Source organism: Aptenodytes patagonicus, chromosome 13, assembly GCF_965638725.1.
Source record: "Aptenodytes patagonicus chromosome 13, bAptPat1.pri.cur, whole genome shotgun sequence".
In the NCBI taxonomy this organism is placed as follows: domain Eukaryota; kingdom Metazoa; phylum Chordata; class Aves; order Sphenisciformes; family Spheniscidae; genus Aptenodytes; species Aptenodytes patagonicus.
In genome coordinates, this window is record NC_134961.1 from 1,647,178 (window position 1) to 1,661,340 (window position 14,163).

Consider the following 14,163-nt stretch of genomic DNA (forward strand, 5'->3'; position numbering starts at 1 on the left):
GTCTCTCTTCTGCCTCGTGTCTGTCTCTGGCAGATTTATTAGATAGATCCTGCCACAGGAGTTTTTATTTTTGAAGCTTAAGATAAAAAATGCTGAAGGGGAGTAGCCAGCCTAGTTTGCCAAGGCCCGCAGAGGGGGGGGTGGCAGCTATTTTCTCCTGATGAGGTGGATCGGACTGAAAAAGAGGTCAGTGAAGCAAGACCTCCGTTCACACAGCCTCCCTTTGGGAAGGAACCGCACCTGAAAGGGGCTGGGTAACGGGGTAGGGTGGCAGCCAGGCCGGTCACGGGCGATGATGGGAGATCTGGTAAGGAGAACGTGCCTGCGTGCGGCATGGCTCCGCTCCAGGGGCGGAGGGGGCTGAAAGCTCAGGGTCGGTGCAACGCCGGGGCAGAGCCCTCCTGAGGAGAATGTGTGAGTGCGTTGGAAGACGGGATGGGATTACCAGTGAGTGGTTTTCCCTCTAGCTTCTTTTCAATAAACAACTTTATTTTTAGAGCTGACACTTTTTTTTTTCCCCCTCTGCAGTATTAAAATTTAAATATTCTTAATATAACTTAGGGTATGTGGTATAAATAAATAACGGCGTAATGGAGGGCCAGGGATTGGCTGCTCTCCCCTGATTTAGTGGAGAATGAATAATGGATATGTCTTTCCTCCTCGGAGAGGAGCACGTTGATGCAGGACAGCACGTGTTTAGGAAGAGAATGCGTACGCTCGGGCAGGGCTGGGTCCCTTCCCTCGCTCCCCTTAGGTCAGTGTCACCGGCTGTGCCAGCGTCTCCGCCTGCATCCACTTCTGGGTCTCTGCGCACTTGGAGTTGTAAAAGCAGCTTGACCTAGAAAGGAAGATACGTACCTCCTTGCTGTACTAATTATTTAGGTGTTGGCGTGCTGTTTCCAGACCACGGGAGCGTAAAGCCCCATCCATCCCACCAGCGGGGTGGGGAGCCATCGTTTGGCTTGATGACGATGCCGGGCGGCGGGTGCTCTGGCTCACGGGGCCGGGGAGCCTCTCGCTGCTCTCTGCCTTCAGCTGGGCTGTATCCCCCAGCCCGGAGCTGCACCACGGTTACCGTCCATCCCCCCAGGGACACCCCAACTTCCCTGCTTTGGGGGGGAAGCACTCCGGGCTGCCAGGGAGCTTGGGTGTTTGTACAGCCGTCCCTGTGCACCTCGCTCACTGGCCTCTTCTCTCTTTCCTTGCAGCCACTTGAACGCCGTGGAGCTGGGAGCCGCGTCCTTCTGGCTCCGGGTGGCTCTGGGGGCCACGGTGACTGCTCTGGTAGGGTTCACGCTGTACCGTGTGCTAGCCAAGAACAAATGAGAGTCGCTCTCTACCCCGTCCTCCCCGTGACACCAGCCTCCCCCTCCCAAACGACGCCCCGGTGAGGGGCCCTGCCTCGAGCTGGTCCCTGGTGGGAAATCCTCCTTTCCCCCCAGCCTGGATTGCAGGACCAGTGAAACCGGACTTGCCAGCACCAGCAGGATAGATCCTCCGGCACCAGCCAGCCTAACCCTGCCAGCCTCTGCCGCCTCCTCGCCAGCCGTGGCAGCAGGGGCCGGGAAGCTCTGCCTGGGGGCTCTGCCTCACCGGCAGCTGGAGGATCACCCCCATCTTTTATTCTGTTAAGTTTTTTTTAACGTTTGTTTTTAAGCTCAAACATGAGTGTTTCGGTATCTGTTGGGCCAGGCACATCCCTTCCCCAGAGGGCTGTGCTGGTGCCCTCAGTTCTGGGGGGCAACACTCCCGGAGCCCCTGGGGCCTCCAGCAGCAGCAGAGCTGTCGAATGTGCTCATGGCTTCGGCCCCCCGGGGCACACCTCCATCCCCAGTCCCTGCTTCCCTCTGCCAGCGCTGGGAAAGGCAGCCCTGGAGGGCCAGGCGCTTACACCCCCCCAAGCCCCTGTGTTTTGGGGTCACTCCTGGTCCTTGCTGGGATGCTGTGCCTGCAGCCCCTAGCCCCCCAGGCTTCAAGGGGAGGGAGCGATACCCGGGACCTGTCCCAGGCCCCTTCTCTCCCTTGTTTCTGCGCAAAAATACTCGAGTCCTGCAGCGTGCCAGGCTTTCGGCCCATCCACCCTCCTCCCCTGCCTGGCTGCGTGGCCTGTCCCCTCCCCACCCCTGCCCTGGCCACCAGTATTCATGGCCACCAGTATTGGCAGGGCCCCAGGAGCCCTGGTAAGCTGGGGAGGGCTGCGGGGACATAGGGTGCCCGCTGCGCTCCCGAGGGCAGGCTGCAGTCCTTTCCTGGCAGTGCCATCGCTGAGCTGGTGCCACGCCGTGCCATACGGCTCTTGTCCTGCTGTCCCCTCTGCGGGGCTCTGGCTGCACTGAGGCTGTCCCAGAGTGCGAGGCTCTGGGCGTTGCATCTCCTGGTACGACTGGAAGCTCTTTCCTCCCCCGTCCCCTGCCCGCACCCGAGCCGGCCTTAGCTGCCGGCCAGCTGCCGTGACTTCAGTCCAGCGCAAATTCAGGGCCAGAGTCCCACAGCGTCCCTGTCTCCGAGTCCCAAAGAGCGAGGCCAGCCTGCGCTGGCCTCCACATTCAGCTCGCACCCGTCCCTGGGCTCCCATCCTGCCGGGGTGGGGGAGCCCGGGTCAGCTCCTGGCTCGGTGACACTAGCTCTTAGGCTTTTCGAGCACACTCAGGGTTAGGCTTATTTGCAGGCAGCTGGTGGGGCAACACCGAGGTACAGCTGGAGCCGCTTTTCTGTATGTTTTGTCTATTTAAACTTTTTATCGTGGCCTGGAGCCGGTGAGGGGGTTGAGAAGTCGCTGGGCGGCAGCCAGCATCTCTTATGGGGGCAGTCCCGGGGTGGTGCCCCCGTCCTGCCGGTGCCTGGTCCCCAGCGTTGGCCCAGCAGGGGGTCCCTGCCTGTGCCGGAGCCGCTCTGCCAGCCGGGCACCTGCTGCCATCACGTTCTCTGCTGGCCCGTGGTTCGTGGCACTGCCAGGGCCGCATCCCTGGTGTTTCCTTATCCTCTCTCCGTGCCCGAGCCCACCGTGCGTGGCTCTGCCTGTGTCTGGTGGTCTGACCCTGCTCCCGGCACCGGTCCAGGTCTGGCAAAGCCATACCATTTTAGGAGGTTTGTCCTCTACACGAAAATAAATTTTTACACACCTTCCGCTTGCACACGGTGTCCTGCGTCTCCTGGGGAGCAGGACCCCTCGCCCCCGCCGGGGCTGCGCGAAGCCCAGGGCCTCCCTTGGCTGCGGTGTGAGCGAGGAGAGCCCAAGGACCTGGGCTGCCCACCCCGTTTGGGGGCAGTTAGAGGGATTAAGGGCAAGAGCTGAAGCCCGGCCCTGTGGGACGAGGCTCGGGGGGCTGGCCCAGGGCTCCTTCGTGCTTGGGGACATGGATGCCTCTGCAACAAGTGCCAGCCAGCGGGGAGAGACGGGGAAGGAGGTGGTGGGTCCCCGTGTCGCTCTTGGCAGGATCTCGCGGGTGGAGGGAAGCAGGAGGCTTGGCTGCCCTTGTGCCCCTGGGAGCCGTGGCTCTGCGTGCAGGGTTAGGAGCTCCCCGCTTCCCTGCAGCCGCCTTCCCCCCACACGCCTGCAGCTCCCGGGGCGGTGCCGCCTCCCCTGCCTGCTCCCATTTCCCCGTGGGCAGCTTCTCCCTCGGCTATTTCTGTCTCTGCAGGCTCAGCCGCCGGTGCTGGGCACCAGGAATGCGGGCGCAGCTGGGGAAAAGGCTTTTCCCAGCACCTCTCCGGGGCCTCTGCTCTGAGGCCGGATGAGACCGGACTGCTCCCCCGTGTGCAATGGGGTCCCCCCCCGGGCTGCTGGAGTGGGAGAGGAGACCCTGACCTTTCCCACCACGGCAAAGCGGGGTGGCCGGGTAGGGACGGGGGAGGGAGCACGGCCAGTGCCACCGTGCAGGGTGGAGGAGGCGATGCAGGACGTGCGGTGCTCCCTGGTGAGTCCAAACCAGGCTGGGCCCCGTGGGAGCAGCAGGCCCACGTGCCGCGGTGTGTATTAATAGTGCTGGTGTGCCGGAGCTGCACACGCTGTGCCGGGACAGGCGTGGGGCAGGGGATGCGCATGGCAGGGCTGCGGGAGCTCACCCATGACCGCACGCAGTCCCCGAGGAAGGAGCCCGGGCATTGCCCCACTGCCTGGCATCTCTGCCTGCCCCGTGCCAGCTGGCATCGCCGCGGCATCGCCGGCCTGCACAGCCCCCTGCCTGCTGCCTCCCAGCCCCTCCGCCCCGGCACGGGGACAGCCCCATGCCACGGCAGGGCTGCGAAGCCCAGAGCTCCCCTGGCACTCGCAGTGGGGCTGAGCCGCGGCCCAGGGGAGCAGGGACGGTGCCGGGGCTGGGTGCTGGGGACGTGCCACCCCACGGAACATGGGGCACATGGGGGTCCGGGGGCAGCAGGCCTGGCCCGGGTGCTGCTGTGCACGTCATGTAAAGGGTGCCAGTTCAAGGGTGCCCGGTGCCAGGCTGCCCCGCACGCTCTGTGCTGGGGCAGGTGCCAGTGCTGGAGGCACCGTGTGCCCCGTCCGTGCCAGGCGGAGCACCCACGGGGGACGCACCCGGACCCGTGCTGGCCTGTGGGCGCCAGGGTCAGAATGGAGGTAAAGTTTGCAGACGCCTGTGCCAGATTCCGCAGGTACCTGGTGCTGGCATGCAGGTGCCCATGCTGGGATGTGGGTGCCCATACTGGGATGTGGGTGCCATACTGGGATGTGGGTGCCCATGCAGGTGCCCATACTGGGATGTGGGTGCCAAACTGGGATGTAGGTGCCCATACTGGGATGCGGGTGCCCATACTGGGATGCGGGTGCCATACTGGGATGTGGGTGCCCATACTGGGATGCAGGTACCCATACTGGGATGTGGGTGCCTGTACTGGGATGCGGGTGCCCATACTGGGATGTAGGTGCCCATACTGGGATGTGGGTGCCATACTGGGATGCAGGTGTCATACTGGGATGTGGGTACCCATGCGGGTGCCCATACTGGGATGCGGATGCCATACTGGGATGTGGGTGCCCATGCTGGGATGCAGGTACCCATACTGGGATGTGGGTGCCCATACTGGGATGCGGGTGCCCATACTGGGATGTGGGTGCCATACTGGGATGCAGGTGCCCATGCAGGTACCCATACTGGGATGTGGGTGCCTGTACTGGGATGCGGGTGCCCATACTGGGATGTGGGTGCCCATGTGGGTGCCCATACTGGGATGCGGATGCCATACTGGGATGTGGGTGCCCATGCTGGGATGCAGGTAACATGCCAGGATACGGATTCCTGTAGCAGGATGCAGGTGCTGTACTGTGATGCAGAAACCTGTACCAGTGTGCAGGTACTGACTGGGAGGCAGGTACCGTACCAGGATGTGGGTACCAGTACTGGGATGCAGGTGCTGTACTGGGATGCAGGTACCATACCAGGATGCGGGCACCTATACTGGCATACGTGTACCCGTACTGGGACGCAGGTAATGTAACTGGAATGCGGGTTCCGGTACCGGCACCGGCATGCAGGTACCGCACTGGGATGCAGGGACTGTACTGGGATGGGGGTGCTCGTACTGGGACGCGGGTGGGTACCGTACCGGCAGGTGGGTACCAGTACCGGGACGCGGGTACCCCCGCCAGACTGCCGGTGCCCGGTGCCGGCTCCCTCCCCGTGCCGTGTCTCGGGGCGCGGGGCCGGGGCTGCCGGCGGGGCGGAGCGGGGCGGGGCGGGGCGGGTCCCGGTTCCCCGCGCGGCGGCGGGGGGGGGGGGGGGAGCGCTGCGCCGTGCGCTGCGGCGGGGGCGGCTCCGCTCGGCTCCGCTCCCGCCCCCGCCGCCGCCGCCGCCGCCGCCCCGCTGCCATCGGCGGCTCCCGGCGCCGCCGCTCGTAGCTCGCTCCCGGGCCCGCCGCAACGCGGGGCTGGCGGGGAGAGCCGCCCCCCCGCCGCCCCCGCCGCCCGCGCCGCTCCCCTGCCCGGCTCGCCGGCCCCGGGCGCGGGGGAGCGGCGGAGCCCGCCGCCCGCCGGGTGCATGGACAGGAGCTCCCTGCTCCAGCTCATCCAGGAGCAGGTGAGAGCGAGGCGGGGGGGGTCTCCGGGCACCGGGCAACGCTGCCGGGGGGGCGGGCGGGCACCGGGCTCCGCTCCAGGGGGGGGGCCGCCGTGCACCGGGCATCGCTACCGGGGGGAGGATGCTCGCATGCACCGGGCACGGCTGCCGCGCAGCGGGCAGCGCTGCTCGCGGGTCTGGCAGGCACCGGGCAGCGCTGCCCGCCCAGGGCAGCTACCGCGCCCGCTGCCCCCCGCTGAACATCCCCCGGTGCCCCCCATCACTGCCCCGGGGGACCCGGGGCCCCGTCGCGCCGCTGAGACCACGCAACTCAGCTCACTTGTGGCCTCCTCCTCGCCCCAGCGCTCCCCGCTCCGCCTGCCCCGGGCTGGATCCTGCCGGGTGCACCCTCAAGGACGAGGGGTGCTGGGCAGCCGAGCCCCAACGCCTGCGGCGGTGCCGAGTCCCAGCACTGGGTGCAGGATGGGGCCCCGGGGCTGCCGTGGGGCTCAGCCACCCCGGTGAGGCTCGCCTTCGTGGGGGGCTGCATCCAGCCCCGTGACCTGATTGCAGGATCAGGCCGTGGAGCATTAACGCTGCGTAGTGGTGGGTTCCACTCCGCTGGCAGGATCAGGCCCCGATGCGTTAGCACCCGCTGCACCCTGGCCCCATCCCTGCCCGGCGCTCGGCCCCGAGCATCTCCCCTGGCGCTCAGCCGCCTCGTCCCTCCGTCCCCACCCAGCCCAGGCCGAGCCGGCGGCTCTCTTCTGGGGATGGGGAGGGAATTTATTGGGGGTCAGGAATATTAATGGTCCCCCCCTCGCCCCCAGCTGGCTCCGTGACCTTGGCCAAGTCCCCCGTCCTGCCCAGCCGAGGAGCTGCGGTGCTGTCCCCCGTGTCACCCCACCATCGGTGCTGGGTCTCCGTGCACCTCCGAGCCCTTCGGGAATGAGCAGCATCTTCCCCAGGCGAGAGCAGGACCTGGGAGAGCCCAGCAGGGCCGAGGGGCTGTGGGGGCTAGGGATCGCCCGCCCCCCCCCCCCTCCGGGGGGCTGCGGGGGGGCCAGTGGGGCTGGGGTGGGGGGAGATGCACCCCCAAAGTGGAGAGGGTCTTCTGGCCACTGCCGGGGCTCTCCGGGGGCCGGTGAGCTTGGCGTGCGCCGGCATGTGGGGACAACATGTGCCAGGTTCCGGCGTGGCACAGGCACGTGGCGTCTGTGGGGCGGCGTGTGCTGCTTGTGGGGTGCAGGGGACGGGTGGCACCGGGGTGCTCCTGCACCCCGATGGCTGGGGCTGCTCCGTGGGCTGGCGGCTGCTGCGAGGCTGCAAGCACTGCCCGCACCCTGCAGCCCGCACCCTGCACCCGTGCCCACCTCAGGCAGGGACTCCAGGCAGCCGGACCCCCCTTGGGAAAGCAGCTTTGGCTGTTCCCTGGCTGGGGCCGGAGGGACGGGGTGCACACCGGGGTGGGGGTACGATCCCATACCCCTAGCACGCCTTCTCCTGCCTGTCCCATGAGGACGAGTTTCCTCTTCTGCATTTCATTCCCCTGACCAAGAAAGGAGCAAACCCAACGCTATTTGCAGGGTAATTCTGCGGGGCGCGGGGTCCCGGCCACCCTCAGCAGGGCTCGAGCTGTGCTCCGGCCATTGGTGCCCTCTCCCCATCTCCATCATCCTCATGCCACCCCGGGCTCCTCGTCTCCACGAGCGGGACCATGTCGGATACCCCATGGTGCTGGGTGCCCGATGGTGCGGGGTGCCTGGAGGGCTCAGGGTGCCCCGGGGATGGTGCGGGGTGCCCCAGCACAAGGTGCCCGGCGTGACGGAGCCCCAGCGGCGGCAGCGAGGGCACGCGGGAGGAGCGGCAGGAGGAGGAGGAGGAGGAGACTGGTGCCAGGGCTGCGCGTGTGTTTAGCTTCGTGGCTTCCTGGCTGGCAGGCTGCTGGCGGCGAGAAATAACTGAGTGGGAGAGTGTTGGCTGCGCCGCGGGAGACGGGGACGCCAGCACAGCACGGGACACCCGCACGGCACGGGGCACCCACACGGTGCGGGGTACAGAGTGGGCGCAGGTTGTAGCCTCCCTCGCAGAGGCAGGGGCTGGTGTTATGGAGTGGCAAATAATGCCACCAGGCTTGAGGCCGGGGTGAGGGGCACCGGAAGGTCTCCCCGACCGATCAGGGAGCCGCAGGCCCGGCATCCGGTGATGCCCCGTGCCGTGCCTCACAGCTCGACCCCGAAAACACCGGCTTCATTGGGGTGGAGACGTTCGCCAGCCTCGTGCACAGCCATGAGCTGCCCCTGGACCCCGCCAAGCTGGACATGCTGGTGGCCCTGGCACAGGGCAACGACGAGGGGCAGGTCTGCTATCAGGAGCTGGTAGACCTGGTCAGTGCCGGGGGGCCACGGGGACGGGGGCGAGCGGCCGGGTGCCAGCCCGGGGGGGGCACTGGGCACCTCCCTGTGCCCCTGGGGAGGGGGCAGACACCGGTGGTCCCCAGGGTCTCCCCTGGCATGGGATGATGGCACGACCTTGGGGTGGCTTGTTCGGCCGGTCCCACCGGGGTGGCGGCGATGGGCAGGGGGTGGCCACAAGCCCACCGGGCCCGAGCTGCCCCTGCGGCCCCCGCGGGCACGGCCTCTCTCCGCAGATCAGCAGCAAGCGCTCGAGCAGCTTCAAGCGCGCCATCGCCAACGGGCAGCGAGCCCTGCCCCGCGACGTGTTGCTGGACGAGACCGGCCTGGGCTTCTACAAGCGCTTCGTCCGCTACGTGGCCTACGAGATCCTGCCCTGTGAGATGGACCGGCGCTGGTACTTCTACCAGCACCGCACGTGTCCGCCCCCCGTCTTCATGGCAGCCGTCACCCTCACCCAGGTATGGGGCTGGCACCAAGGCTGAGCCTGGCTGAAGTGTCTCGGTGCCCATGGGGGGCTCAGACTGGGGGTGGAGGGGACGGGTGCCACCAGTTGTGATGTCCTGGTGGCTGTGGATGCCTCAGACCCAGGATGGAGGGGACGGGTGACCCCAGTTGTGATGTCCCAGTGCCCATATGGGGGGCTCAGACCTGGCATGGAGGGGACGGGTGACCCTGGTGGTGTCCTGGTGCCCATACAAGGGGCTCGGACCCAGGGTGGAGGGGACGGGTGACCCCAGTTGTGATGTCCCAGTGCCCATATGGGGGGCTCAGACCTGGCATGGAGGGGACAGGTGACCCTGGTGGTGTCCTGGTGCCCATATGAGGGGCTCAGACCCAGGGTGGAGGGGATGGGTGACCCCAGTTGTGATGTCCTGGTGGCCGTGGAAGGGCTCAGACCTGAGGCAGAGGGGATGGGTGACCCTGGTTGTGGTGTCCCGGTGGCCATGGGGGCTCAGACCCAGGGCAGAGGGGACAGGTGAACCCTGGTTGTGATGTGTCCTGGTGCCCATATGTGGTCTCAGACCCAGGGTGGAGGGGATGGGTGACCCCAGTTGTGATGTCTCGGTGCCCACATGGGGGCCTCAGACGCAGGACAGAGGCCACGGGTGACCCGGTTGTGATGTGCCGGTGGCTATATGGGGTCTCAGACCTGGGGTGGAGGGGACGGGTGACCCTGGCTGTGATGTCCTGGTGACCGTTTGGGGCTCAGACCCGGGGCAGAGGTGCCAGGTGCCCCACGTCCCAGCACCCTGCCCCAGGCCAGAGGGACGGGTGGGGGTCTTGGCAGTACCAGGGCTGACGGCCGTGGGGTTTGGTGCAGATCATCGTGTTCCTCTGCTACGGGCCCGCCTGAACAAGTGGGTGCTGCAGACCTACCACCCCGAGTACATGAAGAGCCCCCTGGTCTACCACCCCGGGCACCGGGCACGCGCCTGGCGCTTCGTCACCTACATGTTCATGCACGTGGGGTAGGTCCCTGCTGGGCAGGGGGCGGGGGGAGGACACTGGGGGGCTGCGTGGCTGAGCCACCGCGTGTCCCCTCCTGTGCCTGGGCAGGCTGGAGCAGCTGGGGTTCAACGCCCTCCTGCAGCTGATGATCGGGGTGCCCCTGGAGATGGTGCACGGCATCCTGCGCATCAGCTTCCTCTACCTGGCCGGCGTCCTGGCAGGTGGGGGCATGCCCGGGGGGGGGGGGGGGGCTGCCCCCACCGGTCCCCCACCCGGCCGGGGCTGCGGTCCCTGTCACCAGCCCTGGGGAGGGCAGGGGGAGATGCACCCCGAGTTTGATGGGGATGCAGGGCTTCGCTCACCGCCCGCTCTTGACCGCTGGGGTACCACCCTGCACCGGCGCAGGCCGCTGCCAGCATCACTCGCCCCGGGGGGCTGGGGGGCAGTGCAGCCTGTAATTAATTAACGTGGACTGTAATTAATTAATGCTATGGGGGGCGAGGCCCCACGCTGAGCCCTGCCCGTGCCCGCAGGCTCCCTCACCGTCTCCATCACGGACATGCGGGCCCCCCTGGTCGGGGGCTCGGGGGGGGTCTACGCGCTCTGCTCGGCCCACCTCGCCAACGTCGTCATGGTCAGCGCCGCCGGCATCGGGGCAGGGGGCACTGGGGGTGTGTGGGAGGGTGGGCAGCGTGGTGTGACATCGGAGGGGGAATGCCGTGGGGTGGGGGCCATTGGGTGGCATTGTAGGGTGGGCAGCATGGTGTGGCACTGGGGCGGGGGGGGGGGGCACCGTCACAGAGGGGAGCACCTTGGGGGGGCGTCATGGGTGGGGGTGGGTGGGGAGGAGCGGGGACCTGGTGGGGGGCTCTGTGGGGACAGGGCACAGCTCCCCTGGGGCACGCTGGGGGGCCCCAGCGCCGGAGCATCACCGGTGCCGGGGCATCGCCGGTGCCAGCCCATCGTCCATCTGTCCGTCCGTCCGCCCGCAGAACTGGGCCGGGATGCGCTGCCCCTACAAGCTGCTGCGGATGGTGCTGGCGCTGGTGTGCAGTGAGTACCCGGCCGTGCCCCCCCCCCCCCAATCCCAGGGGGTACCCGTGGCGGGGGGCGAGGGGCGAGGCGGGGGGGGCTGAGCACATCCCGGCGCTGTCTTACAGTGAGCTCGGAGGTGGGTCGCGCCGTCTGGCTCCGCTTCTCCCCCCCGTTGCCGGCCTCGGGCCCCCAGCCCAGTTTCATGGCCCACCTGGCGGGGGCCATCGTGGGCATCAGCATGGGGCTGACCATCCTGCGCAGCTACGAGGAGAGCCTGCAGGACCAGTGCGGCTGGTGGGTCCTGCTCCTCTCCTACGGCACCTTCCTCCTCTTCGCCGTCTTCTGGAACATCTTCGCCTACGACCTGCTGGGGGCACAGATCCCCCCCCCGCCATAACCTGCCCCCCACCCCCCCCCACCCCACTCCAGCCCTTTATTTATTTATTTTTTTTTTCCTATCGCTGGCCAAGCCCGGTGGAGGGGGGGGCTCCCCGCGCGTGACATGGGGACGGGCCACTCCCCCCCCCCCGCCCGCCTGCCCCCTCGGTGCTAGCAAGCGCGCCGCCCCCCCATGGGCTGCGTCCCGTCCCCCAAATGTACCCTGGCAACCCCCCCCCCACCCCCAAAGGATGCTTCAGCCCTGCCCCGGCATCGCCAACCCCCCGGGGTGCCCTTGGGAAGGAGCCAAGCAGGGGGACGGGGCGGGGGGGGACAGGATGGGACGGGACCCCACTTGCTCCCGTACCCCCTTTCCAGAGTGGGGGCCGACTCGTTGCCCCCCAGGACCTGCACTTTCACGCGAAGGACTGGTGCCAAAATAGGAACGATTTATTTTTCTATGCCAAATAAATATAAATAAATGAAACAGAGAGGAAAAAAAAGAGTAATACGGGGAGAGCCCAGCAGGAAGGCGAATCGGCTGAGACCGGCACAACTCGTTTCGGCAGTGCCCTCGGCGGCGCAGCCCCCCCCCCCCCCGGTGTCCCGACCCCCCCACCCCCCGCTTTGCTGCCAGCCGCCCTCCCCGCGGCGGGGGGCTCGCCCCGGGATGGGGTGCGGGGGGGGGGGGGAGGGGGAGGCGCTCCGACCCTCCCCTCCCCCCCCCCCCCCCCCGACCTTTTTGGAGTATAAATAAATATTTGCACACTGCCGGGGCCTGCGTCTCTCTTGGGGGGGGGGAAGGGGGGGAGATGGGGATTTTGGGGGTGTCGGGGGGTGCCCCCCCCCCCATCCCTGCTGCGTTTCTGCTGATTCAATGGGGGCGCCGGGGCTGGCTGGCCCCGGGGCGCGGGGCGGGGGGGGGGCCGGGGGGGGGCCACAGCCGGGGACGGGACTTACTGGAGCAGAAAACTCTGGGAGGGGTGAAACGGCACCCGGCTGAGCCCCGCGGTGCGGGCTGCCATGGGGGGCGGCGGGGGGGGGGCCGGGGTATAGGTGTGCAGGGCTGTGGGTGTCTGCAGCACGGGCTGGGCACTGAAGGCCCCCTTCCCCCCACCCCCCCATGCTCCAGCGCACCCACGTCTGGCCCCACGCAGCCAAACACGCGCGCCCCCCCCCCCCAGCCCTCCCGCTCCCCTTTACCCCCCCATCAAACCCCACAACCCGCCTGCACCCCCACACCCCCATCCAGCCCCACATCCCCCCTGCACCCCCCAACCCCACACCCCCCCATCCAGCCCCCCCCCCATCCAGCCCTACAAACCTCACCCGCGCCCCGCCCCTCCGCTCCCACACCCCGCCCCTCCGTCCCCCGGGCCCGCCCCTCCTCTCCCCACACCCCGCCCCTCCGTCCCCCGGGCCCGCCCCTCCTCTCCCCAGACCCCGCCCTCCGTGCCCCCGGGCCCGCCCCTCCGCTCCCCAGAGCCCGCCCCTCCGTCCCCCGGGCCGGCCCGCCCCCCACCCCGCCCCCCCGCTCCCTGGCCCCGCCCCTCTCCCTGGCCCCGCCCCCGCGGCGGTCCGGCCCCGGAAGCGGCGGCGGCGGCGGCGGTGGCGGCTGTCGCAGTGCGCGGCCGGAGCCAGCGGAGCCGCCGGCCCCAGCGGCGGCCGGGCCGGGCCGGGCCGGGCGGCGCCATGAAGGGGAAGGAGGAGCGGGAGGGCGGCGCGGCGGGGCCCGGGGCGGCGGGGCCGGGCGCGGGGGGCGGCAGCCCCGAGAAGAGCCACAGCGCGCAGGAGCACAAGGAGCAGGGAAACCGGCTCTTCGGCGGCCGCAAGTACCCCGAGGGCGCCGCCTGCTACGGCCGCGCCATCGTGAGTCCCAACGGCACCCCCACCCCGGGCTGGGACCCACCCCCGGGACCGGACCCCCTGGGACGGGACCCCCCCCCCCCGGGCCTGGCCCGGCCCGGATATCCCCCGGGACAGGACCCCCCCGGCCTAGAACACACACCCCCTCCCCCCTCCCCCCCCGGGCCTGGACCCCCCCCACCCCTCCCCTGGGCCTGGCCTGGCCTCCCCCACCTCAGCCTGGACTACTTCCCCCCAGCCCTGGGGGGGCCTGGCCTGGACCCCCTGCTTTCAGGCTTGGACACCCCCCCCCCCCCCCCCCGCCTTCCCCCCCCCTGCTTTTCGGGCCTAGACCACCCCCCCAGGCCCGGCCTGAACCCCGCTTCCCCCCCGGGCCTGGACACCTCCCTGAGCTCGGACCGCCCCCCCCCCCCCCCCCCCCCAGCCAGGCATGTCCCACCACTGGGCCCTGAGCTGGACCCTCATGTGTCCACACCCCCCCCCCTCCCACCCCCCCCACCCCCCCCCTCCCAGGGTGCCCCCAGCTCGGGCCTGTTCCCCCTGACCCCGCCACATCCCCAGGCTGGGCTTGGTAGTGCCGACCCACCCTGGGGTAGAGGGCTCCAGCCCCTCCCCCCCCAGGCCAGGGCATGGTGTGTGGGGGGGGGGGCCTGCTGTCCCCTCTGGCTGGGGACGGGGGGCTGCCCCATGGGGCCTGGCCCCAGCTTGTCCCCCATCCATCCCGGCAGCTCCCCAGGGGTGCAAGCCCGTGCCGGCGCTCCGGGCTCTCACCAGGATGACGGCGTTGCGCAGCCGGCTCACCGAGTCACCCTGTTGTCACCCTCTGGTCACCGCATCTCGCCCCTGCCAGTGGTTGCCGTCACCGGCCATAACCCAGGTCTCGCCCTTGCAGAACCGCAACCCCTTGGTGGCCGTCTACTACACCAACCGAGCCACTCTGCTACCTGAAGATGCAGCAGCCACGACAAGGCGCTGGCGGACTGCAAGCGAGCCCCTGGAGCTGG

The 14,163-nt window shown here is 68.7% G+C and overlaps 3 protein-coding genes across 5 annotated transcripts in view; all 3 read left to right on the forward strand.

The window, feature by feature from the left end:
* The window catches only part of LOC143166738 (mitochondrial Rho GTPase 2), a 45,528-nt gene extending 42,402 nt beyond the window's left edge, over nucleotides 1-3,126 (forward strand). For all 3 annotated transcript variants that reach the window (XM_076351432.1, XM_076351430.1, XM_076351431.1), the window contains one exon: nucleotides 1,209-3,126. In XM_076351432.1, coding sequence (XP_076207547.1) covers nucleotides 1,209-1,326 — 118 coding nt within the window. In that variant the 3' untranslated portion in view covers nucleotides 1,327-3,126. The remainder of the gene's footprint in view (nucleotides 1-1,208) is intronic.
* A 2,830-nt stretch (nucleotides 3,127-5,956) lies between these two features.
* On the forward strand, nucleotides 5,957-11,314 carry RHBDL1 (rhomboid like 1). Its single transcript, XM_076350840.1, is given in 9 exon segments — nucleotides 5,957-6,035; nucleotides 8,243-8,401; nucleotides 8,665-8,889; nucleotides 9,753-9,774; nucleotides 9,777-9,900; nucleotides 9,989-10,101; nucleotides 10,414-10,514; nucleotides 10,873-10,933; nucleotides 11,041-11,314. Coding segments are annotated over 9 exon segments (1,116 nt in total). The 5' UTR covers nucleotides 5,957-5,996; the 3' UTR covers nucleotides 11,313-11,314.
* A 1,654-nt stretch (nucleotides 11,315-12,968) lies between these two features.
* STUB1 (STIP1 homology and U-box containing protein 1) overlaps nucleotides 12,969-14,163 on the forward strand; it is a 1,389-nt gene continuing 194 nt past the window's right edge. Inside the window, exons 1-2 of the mRNA XM_076351259.1 lie at nucleotides 12,969-13,162; nucleotides 14,052-14,158. Of these exons, the coding sequence (XP_076207374.1) occupies nucleotides 12,986-13,162; nucleotides 14,052-14,158 (284 nt within the window). The 5' untranslated portion in view covers nucleotides 12,969-12,985. The remainder of the gene's footprint in view (nucleotides 13,163-14,051; nucleotides 14,159-14,163) is intronic.